Source organism: Oncorhynchus kisutch, unplaced genomic scaffold (genome assembly GCF_002021735.2).
Source record: "Oncorhynchus kisutch isolate 150728-3 unplaced genomic scaffold, Okis_V2 scaffold2043, whole genome shotgun sequence".
NCBI lineage: Eukaryota > Metazoa > Chordata > Actinopteri > Salmoniformes > Salmonidae > Oncorhynchus > Oncorhynchus kisutch.
The window spans coordinates 14,478-32,737 of NW_022263988.1; the positions used below are offsets into that span (position 1 = coordinate 14,478).

The 18,260-nt window shown below is 45.4% G+C and overlaps 1 protein-coding gene across 2 annotated transcripts; it reads left to right on the plus strand.

The window, feature by feature from the left end:
- The first annotated feature begins 65 nt into the window (after positions 1-65).
- On the plus strand, positions 66-17,279 carry LOC109877680 (methyltransferase-like protein 25). Of its 2 annotated transcripts, XM_031819321.1 has the most exons (13): positions 66-430; positions 583-753; positions 1,001-1,113; positions 1,493-1,721; positions 1,881-2,164; positions 2,467-2,614; positions 7,505-7,602; positions 10,864-10,893; positions 11,984-12,057; positions 12,900-12,993; positions 13,673-13,747; positions 14,181-14,252; positions 16,136-17,279. In XM_031819321.1, the coding sequence occupies exons 1-13, from the start codon at positions 199-201 to the stop codon at positions 16,241-16,243; spliced, it is 1,728 nt and encodes a 575-aa protein (XP_031675181.1). In that variant the 5' UTR covers positions 66-198; the 3' UTR covers positions 16,244-17,279. The 2 variants fall into 2 exon arrangements, with proteins under 2 accessions (XP_031675181.1, XP_031675180.1); XM_031819320.1 differs by having other exon boundaries at positions 1,493-2,164.
- The last annotated feature ends 981 nt before the right edge of the window (positions 17,280-18,260 follow it).

An 18,260-nucleotide genomic window follows, 5' to 3' on the forward strand; every position in this document is an offset into this window, starting at 1 on the left:
ACGTCATTTGTGTTGGTGCGTAAGTAAGGATAGCGTCCGTAGAACTCAATGTATTTCGGTACACCCAACATGGCTGCCACATACGTGCTAAGAAAATCATCGTCGTTCAGTTGCAACTAGTTATGCCTGATTATACTGTAAAGAGGGGAGTCATTCTTGGACCTGCTGTAAACAAGTCTAGGTTAGAGTTTTTATTCAATGGCATCTTCCATTAATTCTCTGGAAGCGATTCAGAAAAAAATAGATGCTGTTAAACTCTTCCTCTCTGTTTCACTGAGCATCGCCAATGCCCACACTGTGGATTTCTACACTTGCGATGTATGGGACCAGTTCATGGCTGTGCCACCCGTGGAGGTCTTAACAGAGATCACTTTGAATGGTGACCACAAGAGGGCGCCCGAACACTACTTAAATCATTGCAGTGGTACCAGTAAGTGTTATTTTGTCGATGATTCATTGACAAATATGAAATGTTTCAGATGTAATTGTTATTACACGGTTGTAATATTTATCAAAGTCAAAATGTTGAATAAAATAAACAAAGGACAACTTATGTTTCTTTTCTTTTTTACTCTCGAAAAGCCAAGAAGATCACCTTTGGTTTCTGTGATGATAGTAAGCGCCTGGTGGATGTGGCTGAGCTCTTGGAGGCTGCCTATGCCCACTCCCTGCCTGGCCTCGGGGTCTGTGTGGGCCGCACAGAGCTACTGCAATCCCTCAGACACACTGACAATGCTCAACCCCTGGAGGAAGGTACAAAAGAATGGACACTATCCTAACCTATCCTAAGAATAACTAAAGGGGAAATGGTTTTTTTTTTAGTCTAAGGCCTTGGTTCTGTCATTGTAACACACTGTCATTAGTGTCACTGATATAGAAATATAATTATAGTAATTCTATGGTTTGGTCACAGGTCAATCAATAGCAATGCACAGATAGTGTACAGTTCTGCCATCCATGCAAGGATTCACTGACATTGCACATGTGTGTCCATTGACAGTTCCAGCTGCTGTGGTGGAGAGTGATGAGTTTATGAACTCCAAGAAGTCCCACGAGGTGCAGGCCATGTCAGAGGTGGTGGCCAGTCTAGCCCAGCGCTGCCGGGTCAAACAGGTGAAAGACACAACCGGGTCTCATTTTAGCAGGCACAAAACAGAAGAAAACACTCAAACAGACTGAGGTACCTTCTGATATTATCAAATAAGAAACTCAGTTTTCTTTTTAAAACGTTAATGTTTTGCTACCGTGTGCCCTGGCCCAGACCACAACAGTGTTCTTCAATTCTGCTCCAGGTGTATGCAGGCTTTTGTTGCGGCCTTACACACCCGACTCAACTTATCAAGGGCTTGATGATTAACTGATTAATTAAACAGTGGTGGGCTAGAACGAAAGCCTGTACACCCTATGAGTAGTGCACCCAAGACCAATCTTGAACAACATCGACTGGACTACATTATCTTCTGACCCATCACAATAAATCTTTGTCTCCCAGGTGATTGATGTGGGCTCGGGGAAAGGTTACCTGTGCTCCTTCCTGTCGCTGCAGTACGGCCTCCAGGTGTACGGCATCGACTCGTCCAGCGTCAACACGCACGGCGCCCAGGAGAGGAACAGGAAGCTCAAGAAGTACTCCCGGGCCTACCAGAGGCACAGCAAAGCCAATAGGACTCCGACAGTGATGCCCCCCTCAGGCCAGGAGGACTTGGAGGATATTGCACCCGGTGAGAGAGAGGGAGGGGATATGGTTAAGACGAGTGGGGATGCAGAGAAGGAGGAGGGGAAGGGGAGGAGAGATGGGGAGGCACAGACCAACACAACAGGGTTAACAGATCGGAATGAGGAAGATGCAATGACATCACTTACCTCCGCCATTTTGTTAGAGGACAATTCCCTTCCAGAGTTGGACCAAAGTGACCCAGCCTCAGCTCCAGAGGATCCTTTTCTCAGTGCCCTGTGTGTGGGCATGGTGGAGCCCACCTCCCCCCGGGTTCCCCCCAGTGAGTTGAGCCTGGAAGAGAGGGAGAGGAGGAAGAGGGAGAACCTGGAGAGGAAGGCCAGGAGCTGGGTTAACAGTGGTGGCATGGGCAGCGGCATGCTGTACTCACCTCTGACCTCCTACGTTACCGCGGAGACGGAGCTCAAGGAAATTATTGGGGAGTTAGAGGTAGGTAACACTCACTGTCGACCAATAAGACAACGACAACGGCAAAACCATGCTCTTTTGAATGCAAATGTCACCAACTGCGGTTGTATGGCAATTCATTCATTTAGATAGCTTAAGTCTCTAAGATTCATATTCACACCATAGTACAAACACATTCAAGTAGACATTTTCTTTCAAATGTGTGCTTGTGTCAATGTGCCTATAATATAATTGTATGATTACTCATGCCAGCTCTGCATCACATTGCTAATGTAGGCCTGTTTCAGTGCTGAGGCCGCTCTCTCCCTGTTTTCCAAACCCAGGATGCGGTCATGGTTGGTCTGCACACGTGTGGAGACCTGGCGCCCAGCACCCTGCGCATGTTTGTGGCCAAACGGGAGCTCCTCTCCGTCTGCAGCGTTGGCTGCTGCTACCACCTTCTGTCTGAGGAGTTTGATCCCACCAGACAAGGTAATTACATGGCCAGGGGGATAGTAAAGGTTGGCATACAGTGAGTGTGAGTGAGAGTGTGTGTGTGAGAGTGAGAGAGTGTGTGTGAGTGTGTGTGAGTGTGTGTGAGAGAGTGTGTAAGAGTGTGTGTGTGTGTGTGAGAGAGTGTGTGTGAGAGTGTGTGAGAGAGAGTGTGAGAGTGTGTGTGAGAGTGTGTGAGAGAGTGTGAGAGAGTGTGTGAGAGAGTGTGTGTGAGTGAGAGTGTGTGAGAGAGTGTGTGGGAGAGTGTGTGAGTGTGTGTGAGAGAGTGTGTGTGAGAGAGTGTGTGTGAGTGTGTGTGAGAGTGTGTGAGAGAGTGTGAGAGTATGTGTGAGAGAGTGTGTGAGAGAGTGTGTGTGTGAGAGAGTGTGTGTGTGAGAGTGAGAGAGTGTGTGTGAGTGTGTGTGAGAGTGTGTGAGAGAGAGTGTGAGAGTGTGTGTGAGAGTGTGTGTGAGTGTGTGTGAGAGTGTGTGTGAGAGAGTGTGTGTGTGTGTGAGAGAGTGTGTGAGAGAGTGTGAGAGAGTGTGTGAGTGTGTGTGAGAGAGTGTGTGTGAGTGAGAGTGTGTGAGAGAGTGTGTGGTAGAGTGTGTGAGTGTGTGTGTGAGAGTGTGAGAGTGTGTGTGAGAGAGTGTGTGAGAGTGTGTGTGAGAGAGTGTGTGTGAGTGTGTGAGAGAGTGTGTGTGAGTGAGAGTGTGTGAGAGAGTGTGTGGGAGAGTGTGTGAGTGTGTGTGAGAGAGTGTGAGAGAGTATGTGAGAGAGTGTGTGTGTGAGTGTGTGTGAGAGAGTGTGAGAGTGTGTGTGAGAGTGTGTGAGTGTGTTTAGAAGAATAGGTTATTATTAATATGTTTTACTTATTCTTTGGTCAGTGTATGTTTTCCACCACTCAACCCTTATTGTGGGTCGCAACTCAAATGACACCTCAATTGGTGGGAGAGAGAGTGTGTGAGAGAGAGTGTGATCCAATGTTGACCTAAATGACTAATGATGATAAATACAATCCACCTGTGTGTAATCAAGTCTCCGTATAAATGCACCTGCACTGTGAGAGAGTGTGAGAGTGTGTGAGAGAGTGTGAGAGTGTGTGAGAGAGTGTGTGAGAGTGTGAGAGTGTGTGTGAGAGTGTGTGTGAGTGTGTGTGAGAGTGTGTGTGAGAGAGTGTGTGTGTGTGTGAGTGTGTGTGAGAGAGTGTGTGAGAGAGTGTGTGTGTGTGAGAGAGTGTGTGTGTGTGAGTGTGTGTGAGTGTGTGTGTGAGTGTGTGTGAGAGTGTGTGAGTGTGTGTGAGAGAGTGTGTGAGTGTGTGTGAGAGAGTGAGAGTGTGTGAGAGAGTGTGTGAGAGAGTGTGTGGGAGAGTGTGGGAGAGTGTGTGAGTGTGTGTGGGAGAGTGTGTGAGTGTGTGTGAGAGAGTGTGTGTGTGAGTGAGTGTGTGTGAGAGAGTGTGAGAGAGTGTGTGTGAGTGAGTGTGTGTGAGAGAGTGTGTGTGAGAGAGTGTGTGTGAGAGAGTGTGTGTGTGAGAGTGTGTGTGAGAGAGTGTGTGTGAGAGAGTGTGTGTGAGAGAGTGTGTGTGAGAGAGTGTGTGTGAGAGAGTGTGTGTGAGAGAGTGTGTGTGAGAGAGTGTGTGTGTGAGAGTGTGTGTGAGAGTGTGTGAGTGTGTTTAGAAGAATAGGTTATTATTAATATGTTTTACTTATTCTTTGGTCAGTGTATGTTTTCCACCACTCAACCCTTATTGTGGGTCGCAACTCAAATGACACCTCAATTGGTGGGTCATGAAGCAAAATAGTTTGGGAACCCTGGACTTCATGACTTGACTGAAACCCTTTTGCTCTTTGAGGAGCATAGATCATTCACAAAGTTCCTCCAGTGGGAATGGACTAGATACTGTAGGTTAGAATGACTGTGTCTCTCACCTATCAAGTCCGTTCAGATCAGTCAGAGGGACAGGGAAAGGAGGCAGGGACAGTGGACTTACCATCTAATTACCAACCTGGTGTACAGAGAGGCTTTTGTGTGTTCCCCAAGGGAAAGGCCTCGATTTCATTCATTCATTAGCTACACACAGTATACATACATACATACATACATACATACATACATACATACATACATACATACATACATACATACATACATACATACATACATACATACATACATACATACATACATACATACATACATACATACATACATACGCACGCACGCATGCACACACACACACACGCACGCACGCACACAGGGAGACACAGTCACCAGCAAACAGACCCACCCTCCTCCGCCCCTTAGAGAACATATGGTTTCCATTGTGGAAATCTCAACCAGAGCCAAACTCTTACTTAGGACTACAGACTGCAACTGCCCCCTCTCCCCCACTAGGAGACCTGCAACCTGTCCACAGACATCCCCCAGTTTTTATGCTAATCATAATTCTGTCACCATGCAGTGTCTACTTTGTCACTCTCACCAGCCCAAGGGAAGCATCATTCTCTCACAAGCCAAATATGAAGTAGCATAAACACTGATGTGGGTTGATGAGTTGGGTACACAGCCAACTTGCGCTCTCTAGATTCGGTTAGCTAAGAAGAGACTGTTAGAATCATTGAATGGATTTATCGTCTCAGGATAACAGTTTAGAGGATTGCAAACGTGATATTTTTGACCCGCTAATGTTCAGGTGTTGAATTGGATATGATTTATCCAGCATGTATTCTGACTTCATACGAGAGCGCTGTGGTATTTATATTCCAATCACACTTAATCAATCCCGAAAAACTTCATTAAGTCATCATTCTAAATGTACAATACACTAAATAGGATCTACTCTACACAGAATATAAAGACCCATAGGGCTATATAGTATAGAAAACACTATCTACTCTACACAGAATATAAAGACCCATAGGGCTATATAGTATAGAAAACACTATCTACTCTACACAGAATATAAAGACCCATAGGGCTATATAGTATAGAAAACACTATCTACTCTACACAGAATATAAAGACCCATAGGGCTATATAGTATAGAAAACACTATCTACTCTACACAGAATATAAAGACCCATAGGGCTATATAGTATAGAAAACACTATCTACTCTACACAGAATATAAAGACCCATAGGGCTATATAGTATAGAAAACACTATCTACTCTATACAGAATATAAAGACCCATAGAAAAGTCCATAGTAGTGTCTATATCCTGTTCCCCTTGCTTTTTCCCCCTCCAATTTATAATACATTTGTTTCCCTGACATCAACAGTGAAATATTCTCTTTTATAAACTGGGTCGTTCAAACACTGAATGCTGATTGGCTGAAAGCCGTGGTATATCAGACCATATACCACGGGTATGACAAGACATTTATTTTTACTGCTCTAATTACGTTGTTAACCAGTTTTTAATAGCAATAAGGCACCTCGGGTGTTTGTGATTTATAGCCAATATACCACGGATAATGGCTGTGTCCTAGCACTCCGCTTTGCGCCGTGCGTAAGAACAGTCCTTAGCCGTGGTATATTGGCCATATACCACACCCCCCCGGGCCTTATTGCTTAAGTCTACATTCCTCTTTTAACCTAGAAGACTCCATATCATGTGGTTCTTTTCTCCCTGTCATAGCTAGATATACATTTAGCTTCAGACAGCTGTGATGGGTTAGAATGTTAGCTCCAGTTACTCCTGGGTGTGTCTGCTGATTCACTGCTCCCCCTTTATGAGGTATGAAACCTGGACTCCTCTCTGTGTGTGATGACAACCGCTGTGTGCTTTTAACAGTGATTCGGCACTGTGGCGTGGTGAGCTGCTTCCTATCACGCTGTCTCTCTTAACACTGCGACCCCTGACCTGTGACTCGCCACTCTGTTGGGCCCGCCAGTAATGACATCACAGCGTTTTGATTGAAAACACTTGAGTTGTGCCAGACGTCCTTGCATGCTTCTCGCTCCTTCTTCCTCTCTCTCTCGCGCTGTCCCGGCCTTGCAAAGAATTCTGGGATGCGGGCCAAACCCTGCAGTGTACTTCCTCACCCTAAAAGATGGGAACCCAAACCATTAAATGAGCTCAAGACTATAAAAGTGTGGAGATCCTTAGCTAAGTCGTATAGGAAACATCCATTCAATTGTGTCGTATGGAACGAGAGCCACTGGACTGCACCATTCGTCATAGTCATTCAGTCTGGTGGATTTAGCCGAGTGTGAGACCCATCATCTGATCTGAAGTCAGCTTCCCTTAACATAAACTGGCCTTGGACCAGTCCTTAAGGGCGTGAAGTAAGCGTGCCGCAGAGCCCTAGAGCCACTGTCTCCCTCTTCCTGACTGTTGGGAACTAACAGATGCCTCGTCGCACGCTACAATATTAGAAACACGTGTGTGTGTGTGTGTGTGTGTGTGTGTGTGTGTGTGTGTGTGTGTGTGTGTGTGTGTGTGCCAGGGAAGGGGGCGAGCAGTGCTTGGCACTCGAGATGTGGTCAGTTCAGTGTGGCTGAGTCAAGGCTAGCGTGCTAGCAAAATGTAAACACTCCACAACGTATACTGTAAGCTAGCCTTCAAACTCTGTCTACTGTCTGCTCCAATTGACTCTGACCAGGACTACCTCTGCTAATACCACTACCATGTGTTCAACAGGAGTGGAGTCAAAGAGCAATGTGGCTAAGGGGTTAGCGACACCCGCGCTCTCAGGTTTTTCGAGTTTGAAACTTCAAAGCTAGTTTGGGAAGGCTCTGAATAGCATTAATGTTTCACTTCATTCTCTCTCCCTTTGGACTTTTGTTGGTGGCCTGTCAACTACCATAGTCACACTTTCCTATAGTGTTAAATACACGGGGCAGTTCTGACACAGCTGGTGTTAAAGTGTGTGTGTTTGTTTGTTTCAGAGTGTCCAAGCAGCAGCGTGTGTGGTTTCCCCCTGAGTGGCTACCTGAGGGAGCAGTCCTGGTTCTGTGGCAGAAATGCCAGGATGTCGGCGTGTCTGGTGAGCCTGACTCACCTTAGGTGACAGATATTTAGCCAACTGTCATTTCATATATATATATATATATATATATATATATATATCACTGCTCAAAAAAATTAAGGGAACACTAAAATAACACATCCTAGATCTGAATTAATGAAATATTCTTATTAAATACTTTTTTCTTTACATAGTTGAATGTGCTGACAACAAAAATCAAACAAAAATCTTCAATGGAAATCAAATTTATCAACCCATGGAGGTCTGGATTTGGAGTCACACTCAAAATTAAAGTGGAAAACCACACTACAGGCTGATCCAACTTTGATGTAATGTCCTTAAAACAAGTCAAAATGAGGCTCAGTAGTGTGTGTGGCCTCCACGTGCCTGTATGACCTCCCTACAACGCCTGGGCATGCTCCTGATGAGGTGGCGGATGGTCTCCTGAGGGATCTCCTCCCAGACCTGGACTAAAGCATCCGCCAACTCCTGGACAGTCTGTGGTGCGAGACATGATGTCCCAGATGTGCTCAATTGTATTCAGGTCTGGGGAACGGGCGGGCCAATCCATAGCATCAATGTCTTCCTCTTGCAGGAACTGCTGACACACTCCAGCCACATTAGGTCTAGCATTGTCTTGCATTAGGAGGAACCCAGGGCCAACCGCACCAGCATATGGTCTCACAAGGGGTCTGAGGATCTCATCTCGGTACCTAATGGAAGTCAGGCTACCTCTGGCGAGCACATGGAGGGCTGTGCGGCCCCCCAAAGAAATGCCACCCCACACCATGACTGACCCACCGCCAAACCGGTCATGTTGGAGGATGTTGCAGGCAGCAGAACGTTCTCCACGGTGTCTCCAGACTCTGTCACGTCTGTCACATGTGCTCAGTGTGAACCTGCTTTCATCTGTGAAGAGCACAGGGCGCCAGTGGCGATTTTGCCAATCTTGGTGTTCTCTGGCAAATGCCAAACATCCTGCACGGTGTTGGGCTGTAAGCACAACCCCCACCTGTGGACGTCTGGCCCTCATACCACCCTCATGGAGTCTGTTTCTGACCGTTTGAGCAGACACATGCACATTTGTGGCCTGCTGGAGGTAATTTTGCAGGGCTCTGGCAGTGCTCCTCCTTGCGCAAAGGCGGAGGTAGTGGTCCTGCTGCTGGGTTGTTGCCCTCCTACGGTCTCCTCCACGTCTCCTGATGTACTGGCCTGTCTCCTGGTAGCCCCTCCATGCTCTGGACACTACGCTGACAGACACAGCAAACCTTCTTGCCACAGCTCGCATTGATGTGCCATCCTGGATGAGCTGCACTACCTGAGCCACTTGTGTGGGTTGTAGACTCCGTCTCATGCTACCACTAGAGAGAAAGCACCGCCAGCATTCAAAAGTGACCAAAACATCAGCCAGGAAGCATAGGAACTGAGAAGTGGTCTGTGGTCACCACCTGCAGAACCACTCCTTTATTGGGGGTGTCTTGCTAATTGCCTATAATTTCCACCTGTTGTCTATTCCATTTGCACAACAGCATGTGAAATTTATTGTCACAAAATCAGTGTTGCTTCCTAAATGGACAGTTTGATTTCACAGAAGTGTGATTGACTTGGAGTTACATTGTGTTGTTTAAGTGTTCCCTTTATTTGTTTGAGCAGTGTATATATATGAAATGACCACTGAACAGAAATATAAAGGCAACATGTAATGTGTTGGTCCCATGTTTCATGAGCTGAAATATCTCAGATTTTTTACATACTTTTGTTTACATCCCTGTTAGTGACCATTTCTCCTTTGCCAAGATAATCCATCAACCTGACAGGTGTGGCATATCAAGAAGCTGATTAAACAGCATGATCATTACACAGGTGCACCTTGTGCTGAGGACAATAAAAGGCCTCTCTAATATCTGCAGTTTTGTCACACAACACAATGCCACTGATGTTGAAGTTGAGGTAGCGTGCAATTGGCATGCTGACTGCAGGAATGTCCACCAGAGCTGTTGCCAGAGAATTTAATGTTAATTTCTCTACCATAATCCGCCTCCAACGTCGTTCTAGAGAATTTGACAGTACGTCCAACCGGCCTCAACACTGCAGACCACGTTTATGGCGTTGCATATGCGAGCTAATGGGTTTGCTAATGTCAACATTGTGAACAGAGTGCCCCATGGTGGCAGTGGGGTTATGGTATGGGCAGGCATAAGCTATGGGCAACAAACACAATTTCATTTTATATTAATGGCAATTTGAATACACTGAGATATCATGATGAGATCCTGAGGCCCATTGGTATACCATTCATCCGCCACCATCACCTCATGTTTCAGCATGCTAATGCGTGTCGCAAGGATCTGTACACAATTCCTGGAAGCTGAAAATTTCCCAGTTCTGGCCTGCATACTCACCAGACATGTCACCCATTAAGCATGTTTGGGATGCTCTGGATTGATGTGAACGACAGCGTGTTCCTGTTCCCGCCAATATCCAGCAACTTCGCACATCCATTGAAGAGGAGTGGGACAACATTCCACAGGCCACAATTAACAGCCTGTTCAACTCTATGTGAAGGAGATGTGTCGCGCTGTATGAGGCAAATGGTCACACCAGATACTGACCGGTTTTCTAATCCACAGCCCTACTTTGTTTTGAAGGTATCTGTAACCAACAGATACATATCTGTATTCCCAGTCATGTGAAATCCATAGATTTGTGTGAAATCCATAGATTAGGGCCTAATGAATGTATTCCCAGTCATGTGAAACCGGTTTTCTAATCCACAGCCCTACTTTGTTTTGAAGGTATCTGTAACCAACAGATACATATCTGTATTCCCAGTCATGTGAAATCCATAGATTTGTGTGAAATCCATAGATTAGGGCCTCATTAATTTATTTCAATGGATTTCTTTATATATGAACTGTAACTCAGTAAAATCTTAGAAATTTTTGCATTTTATATTTTTGTTCAGTATATATTTCTGTCAGCAATGCATTCGCTTTAACGCACCATCTGTACACTAGACAGTATAGTTGAGGGCACTATAAGGTTAGGTTGTGCCACAGTATTGACGTTTTAGTGCCCACAACTGTTCAATGCTGTACAGTTGGTCCTCAGTCTGTTATTGTCTGTTATTGTCGTGAGACTTCTACCTTTTGAGTACCACATGTTGTAAGAGCAACGTAACGTTTTTAACTCTATTGTGACCCCTGGGAGAGTCCATTCATGGGGTCCTAAGAAATACTGAATAGTTAATAACATTTCACTTTATTTTCTCTTGTTCAGGCTTTGGAGAGAGTTGCCAAGGGCCAGGGGGTAAGTACTATATTCATGTATATCAATACGTTGGACACATTTGGCCAAACTACAGTTCAATGAGTTGTCTGTGTGAGAATGATATCATGCAATCACAGTTCAATGAGTTGTCTGTGTGAGAATGACATCATGCAATCACAGTTCAATGAGTTGTCTGTGTGAGAATGACATCATGCAATCACAGTTCAATGAGTTGTCTGTGTGAGAATGACATCATGCAATCACAGTTCAATGAGTTGTCTGTGTGAGAATGACATCATGCAATCACAGTTCAATGAGTTGTCTGTGTGAGAATGACATCATGCAATCACAGTTCAATGAGTTGTCTGTGTGAGAATGACATCATGCAATCACAGTTCAATGAGTTGTCTGTGTGAGAATGACATCATGCAATCACAGTTCAATGAGTTTTTTTGGTTGCTACAAATTTGTGCTCATCAAAGATAATCAAAGCTGATCAATTGAATGATTGCTTCCAGCAACTGGCCACGTGCGTTTCCCAGACGCGACAGATCCTGTTTTTATTTTCTGCGTTCCAGAGCAAGTGGATACGGATGCCTTAGAGCACACTGTTCCCATACTTCTCCAGGGTCTTTCACATACAATAAGGCCTGATTGAGACTTACAATACTATAGATATTTGAGCCGCCGACCTTAGGATGCGTCCCAAGTGGCACCCTATTCCCTATATAGTGCACTACTTTTGACAAGGGCCCATAGGGCTCTGGTCAAAAGTAGTGCACTTTATAGGGAATAGGCTACCACTAGGGACGTTAGTGTACGGGGTCAAACCCGTTACACGATACCGCCCGGACCATTCATAAATAATTTTTCTGAATATTAATGTAATCACTAAGGGATGGGATTGTGTGCTTAAACGGCAGCTTGCTTCCAACAACCAGTCTGATTGCACTCAGATCATATGTTGAGTTTGGTATAAGCATTGGGCATTGTCATAAAAACGTTTCCTCCAATGGGTTTTAATACACACCCTAATCACTGGCAGAGAATGAATGAATATCTCAAGAAAAAACATGTTTTTTGTAAGCGAAGACAACATGGGCTCTTTGATTATTTTCTGTCTCCACAGATTCAGATGGAGTCACTCTTCTATAGGGCCGTCCTCCATGTGATTCTAAGGGATCACTACAGCTCCTTTAAAAGGTAGGTTTGGTCTCCCTGGTTAGGGGACATCCAAAGCAGTAGGCTATACCAGACTACTGAGAGAGTCCAGGTGCCCCTGTCTTGGGGGTCTGCAGTACCGTTAACAAAACCTGTTAGCTTTTATTCTAGTGGGTTTTTACTGGCCCTCATTTTATGGTTTGTGGCCACTTTGTAAGAATCTCCACTTTCTCAAATTCATTCAGCTAGGATACAAAAACACAGACTTCTGATGTGAAGATACAAAAAGAGTATTCTCTACCCCTCTAGCTGAAGTTATGGTGAATAGTCATTTTGAACGTTGGAAGTAGCAGCCCACAATGTAAGATCGTCAGACTTCCTGAATGGGTTGTTGACTGCTGCTGGGTAAAGTAGAACAAGTGAAGAGGAATGATTGATCCTGGTGAAAACAGAATGGAGAAATCTACAGTTGGTCTTCTCAGCCCCATAGAGACAGAGTAGGTACCCTCTGTATTACACACACACACACACACACACACAAAGACAACCACACACACCACACACATACAAACACACACACACATGATGACAACCTCACACCTCTCACTGACATGTCTATCCCCGTAGCCTACAGGACACTGGGTCCCTCGCTGAGTGAAATCAGGATCCCATTAATGGACCTGACCACCTCTCTACTATTGCATGTGTGATTACTGTTTCACCCTGGTTGCCAGGGTGTTGTAGCGTAGCGTAGCAAGGGAGGAGAAATAAGAGAGGGAAGAGGAGAATCGGATGCCTATGACTTAATATACACTGGTAGGCTAATTTCAGCGATGGTGATTTGGGGGTTGAAAGAGCTGTCTTCACGTGTGTGTCGTTGGCAGCGAGAAGCGTGTGGGGAATGTCTACTCCAAGGCCACCTCGTTCGTGGACTACGTCTGGAGAGCCCTCCGGAGGCTGGAGCTGGATGAGTCAAAGGTCAGTGATGGGAGATATCACAATATTAGGGCGTTTTGGGAACAGACTTGGGAATGTTCTTCAGAGCAACACATCCTCAGGGGGAATCCCACACTGCTGCTTTGGACACCAGGAAAGCAACCCATAATGGATTTGGGGTAAAAATTTAAAAAAACACAACAACGTATTCTTGGCGTAAGATGTGAAATCCCGTCGAGAGGACAGGCTTTTAGCATAGCTCTGTACAATTGAACTGACAGTAACCATTATCTGTAATGGTACCTGAAATCCCTGTGCAATTGAACGTCTTTGGTTGCTCTAAACCATCTTTGAAACTGACACATGGAATCGAAAGGGCTCTTTAGAAAAGGACAAGTTGTGTAATATGCACCTAGAGTACTGTGTGATCATGGGTACGGCATTGTTAAACAAACAGCGAGTGCAGCGATTAGGGAATATGTCTCAACTGGCTCCCTCGAGTTGTTCTATAAATGAGAGATTTGTTGCTCGTAAATCCTGGGATTAAAAGTGTTCAATGGGTTGTGTGTTACCACTCTCATGTTACTCACCTATCACCTCCACACATGACCCTGCTCTGTCTCTTAACACTTCCCACATTCTTCTCTTCATCCCTCCCTCCCTCTCACTACCTCTTCTCTGCCTCCCGCCCTCTCTCCCTCCTTCCTTCCCTCTCTACCAGCTCTCTGACAGTGTCATACAGGGTTACCACGACACATACCGACCCAGGATGGTTGAGATGGAGGCCTTTAACATGGTAGGTCCCAACTGGGATACTATAGCACTACTACCTAGAGGAAGCATCATCACTCTGAATGAATGGCTCGCACAGGACTTCTATGGCTATAGGAGCATTGGTTCTCTTTGTCCAGTACTTTCTATTTTGGAGTGGTTATTAAGCCTTATTAAAGTTGGTTTAAGTTTACACAACTCCCTCAATGACTTGTGTAAACTCTACTCTGTGTAAATATCTGGCAAAAAAGTGATATTTTTACTGTCCTCAGGCTGCTAATGAAACCTAGTTTTGAAATCAGAGGGGTTCTATTTCAATGACATTACAACAGCCCTGCTCTGCTCTGCTTTGATACGGTGCCTAGTTGTATTCCGTTGGATCCCATAGTGTTGAAGTACACTTAACAGAAGTACACTTAAAACTAGTGTTTACTGACCTGCTTCCTGTGTTTACCCAGCTGAAGGTGACTTTGGCTCCCTGCATCGAGGGTCTGATTCTCCTGGACCGCCTCTGCTACCTGAAAGAGCAGGTACAGGAACAGCCTCAACCACAGTGGCACACAACAGACTTGGGATGCATCTCACTAGTCTAATGTGGCTGCCTCTCCTTGTCTCCTTCATATGCACTGATCTGAATAGGGATCGTGAGACTATAATGGTGGATGTCTACTGGGGATTTGCTTTCACCTGTCCAGTTCCTACAGGTCTGTGCAGATAAAGGAGAGGAGACAAGGGATGGTGTCCACTATTGAGATGCACCCCAACTACAGCACACCAGTCATTGTTACTAAAAAAGGAGAGGCCTCAATTCCTCCTTGTTCATTCTCTCTCAATCCCTCCAACCTGTGGTCACACACAGACACACACACACAGACACACACACACACACACAGACACACACAGACACACACTAACCCACACAGACACACACAAACACACACAGACACACACAAACAGACACACACACAGACACACACACAGACACACACTAACCCACACAGACACACACTAACCCACACAGACACACGCAGGCCAGATATAGTGGTCCGGTCCCCATGACTTCAAACGGCCGCTGCGCGACACCAAACATCTCTTTTCCTCATTGTCCCATAATTACCCGTGTCTGGTTCCCCATAGCTAAGTAGTGGGTGAAAACATGACCTCAGCCGCCAGACCAATGGAGGGAACTATTGTTTCTCCCTCCCAGCTACAAACAGAGGAGGTCTGGGCCTGGAATGCACATTGTCTGGTTAATTGCTATAGGGTGTGTTCATTGATTCACAATGTGATAGGACAAAAAGGAGAAGGATTCTTGGAGTGTGGTTTTAGTGGCTTTCACTGCTACAGAGACCATGGCTACACCGTTCAAGCCTGGTCCCAGCTATATATGCAACATTGACCATAGAAGTTGGCTATACAGCACAAACAGATTTGAGACCAGCCAAATACTGTACCTGGTTAGCTGTTCCATGAATGTTTTCTCAGAAGGGATTTTGGATGACGTGGTTATGTAGACTATTAGTTGTCTTCGGTCCATCTCTTTAAAGTGATACAGTGGTGTGGCCCTTAGAATGGTTGAGCTATTTACTGAATGACTTGGTACGTGTCATTTAAGGCCCCTAAACTCAGCTCCTATAAATGCTGTATGTTTATCCAAAGGTCTTGATGATTTGCTTGTCCCAAACATTAAAGGAGCTTTGTGACTCGTTACATTTCCCCGACGACAGATCACTTAAGTCGGGAGAAATCAGAGAGGATGCCATTAGGGTTGAGTTCGCGCTGTGGCGAGTTTAAAGTGTCCCTCTTATTACAGACCAGGGGTGTAACTTCACACCGTTGTACCCCGGCCAAAACTAATGATGTAATCTGTGATTTGAGTGATCGTAATGAGCTATCTAAGTTTGATGCCTTGTACAAGAGTGTTCCCTAACAGGAATATGTAACAGAAATTGATTAGAGTGCAGATTTTTTTTCCAAGTTCAACCAAGTGTCCACACTCAACATGACACACATACTGTGTGTGAGCATGCGTGCATGTGGTGGTCAGTGCAGACTGTTGATTTAGCTTTGTACAAAAGCATAGCTCTCAGTGCAGGCCTACCAATCACATGGTGCCATAATTGGTCAGTAGCTGTAAGGTATCAAGCCAGACTGTGTTCAAACATAAAGACAGTATTCAAACATGCTGCTTCCATTCTGTCAGAGTCCACCTAACACAATATTTGCACAGATGTGACTACTTGAGGGAAACGTTACAAAGATCTTTTACAGGAGAGAGAACAGTTCTCATCTGAGGCCCCTCGCGGTGTGGTTCAAAGACAAACTCTGCGGTGCGGTGGTGTGTCTTGGGGGGGGGTCTTTGACGTTGTTTTCAAACTGTTTTTGTTCTTCTTGTCATTGATGTCTGTTACAGGAAGACGTGGCGTTCTCCACTCTGGTGCAGCTCTTTGATCCTCTGTTGTCGCCGCGCTGTTACGGAGTTGTCGGAGTAAAGGCACCTGGGATGGAGTTGTCAGAGTGAAGGCATCTGGGATGGAGTTATCGGAGTGAAGGCACCTGGGATGGAGTTGTCAGAGTGAAGGCACCTGGGATGGAGTTGTCAGAGTGAAGGCATCTGGGATGGAGTTGTCAGAGTGAAGGCACCTGGGATGGAGTTGTCAGAGTGAAGGCACCTGGGATGGAGTTGTCAGAGTGAAGGCATCTGGGATGGAGTTGTCAGAGTGAAAGCACCTGGGATGGAGTTGTCAGAGTGAAGGCACCTGGGATGGAGTTGTCAGAGTGAAGGAACCTGGGATGGAGTTGTCAGAGTGAAGGCACCTGGGATGGAGTTGTCAGAGTGAAGGCACCTGGGATGGAGTTGTCAGAGTGAAGGCACCTGGGATGGAGTTGTCAGAGTGAAGGAACCTGGGATGGAGTTGTCAGAGTGAAGGCACCTAAGTCGGAGTGAAGGCATCTGGGATGGAGTTGTCAGAGTGAAGGCAACTGGGATGGAGTTGTCAGAGTGAAGGCACCTAGGTCGGAGTGAAGGCACCTGGGATGGAGTTGTCGGAGTGAAGGCACCTGGGACAGAGTTGTCAGAGTGAAGGCATCTGGGATGGAGTTGTCAGAGTGAAGGCACCTGGGACGGAGTTGTCGGAGTGAAGGCACCTGGGACGGAGTTGTCGGAGTGAAGGAGTGAAGGCACCTGGGACGGAGTTATCGGAGTGAAGATGAAGGCACCTGGGACGGAGTTGTTGGAGTGAAGGCACCTGGGACGGAGTTGTTGGAGTGAAGGCACCTGGGATGGCATCATAGAGTTCTTGGAGATGGGACAAACTGCATTTCCTGCCATTTGTATGTTTTATTTTATCAAATTTGCTGACCATGATTTTAGCAAGGGTTTAATGTGATTATGTACTTCTTACTCAGTCACGTACAGATGTGGGAATGGGATCATTGTTTAGTGTTTTCTCTACTTTTGCCTCCTCTGGTTTCTGCCCGTCATACTGTACTATGGGGTGTACTATACCATATTGTATTAATAAATCATTTTTAGAAGATAAAAAAGTTCCTGTTGTGTTTCTGCTCTTTTCCCACCACGGCTGGTCTTGCTCTGAGTGCCTGCCTTAGAGGACCAAACATTAAAACCACATGGTTAAAGCACCTGTAAAAAACATCTCTCCTTCCCTCCCTCATTTCTCAGCTCTTACCTCTGTCTTTTATTGATTTATTTATACTGAACAAATATACAAATGCAACACGCAAAGATTTCAACGATTTTACTGAGTTACGGTTCATATAAAGAAATCAGTCAATTGAACTAAATAAATTAGTCCATGGATTTCACATGAATGTGCAGAGGTCCAGCCATTGGTGGGCCTTGGAGGGCATAGGTCCACCTACTTGGGAGCCAGGCCCAGCAAATACTTTTATCATTTATCTTTATTACAATACTCCTCAGCAACCCCCACCCTCCCTCAGACAATCCCACCGGTGAGGAAGCTGGATGTGGAGCTTTTGTGAGCGTTTTTAATTTTCACCCTTATGCAGACATTGCTCCACCCACATCTAGCACCCGATGTCACAGGAAGGCAAAAAAGATTATCAAGGACAACAAGCACCCGAGCCACTGCCTGTTCACCCCGCTACCATCCAGAAGGCAAGGTCAGTACAGCTGCATCAAAGCAGGGACAGAGAGACTGAAAAACAGCTTCTATCTCAAGGCCATCAGACTGTTAAACAGCCATCACTAGCACAGAGAGGCGGCTGTCTACATACAGACTTGAAATCCTTGGCCACTTTAATAAATAATAATGCCACTTTAATAATGTTTACATCTTATCTTGCATTACTCATCTCGTATGTATTTACTTTATTCTATCTATTGCATCTTAGCCTATGCTCCTCGGTCATTGGTCATCCATATATTTACATTTACATATTCTTATTCCATTCCTTTACTTAGATTTGTGTGTGTTAGGTATTTGTTGTGGAATTGTTAGATGACTTGTTCGATATTGCTGCACTGTCGGATTTGATTTGATCTGTTCCGTGCATCG

Coding starts and splice junctions, on each gene's coding strand:
- LOC109877680 (XM_031819320.1), top strand. CDS start 199: ATGGCATCTTCCATTAATTCTCTGGAAGCGATTCAGAAAAAAATAGAT. Junction 12,058..12,899: donor CACTACAGCTCCTTTAAAAG/GTAGGTTTGGTC, acceptor TGTCGTTGGCAG/CGAGAAGCGTGTGGGGAATG. Junction 13,748..14,180: donor AGATGGAGGCCTTTAACATG/GTAGGTCCCAAC, acceptor GTGTTTACCCAG/CTGAAGGTGACTTTGGCTCC.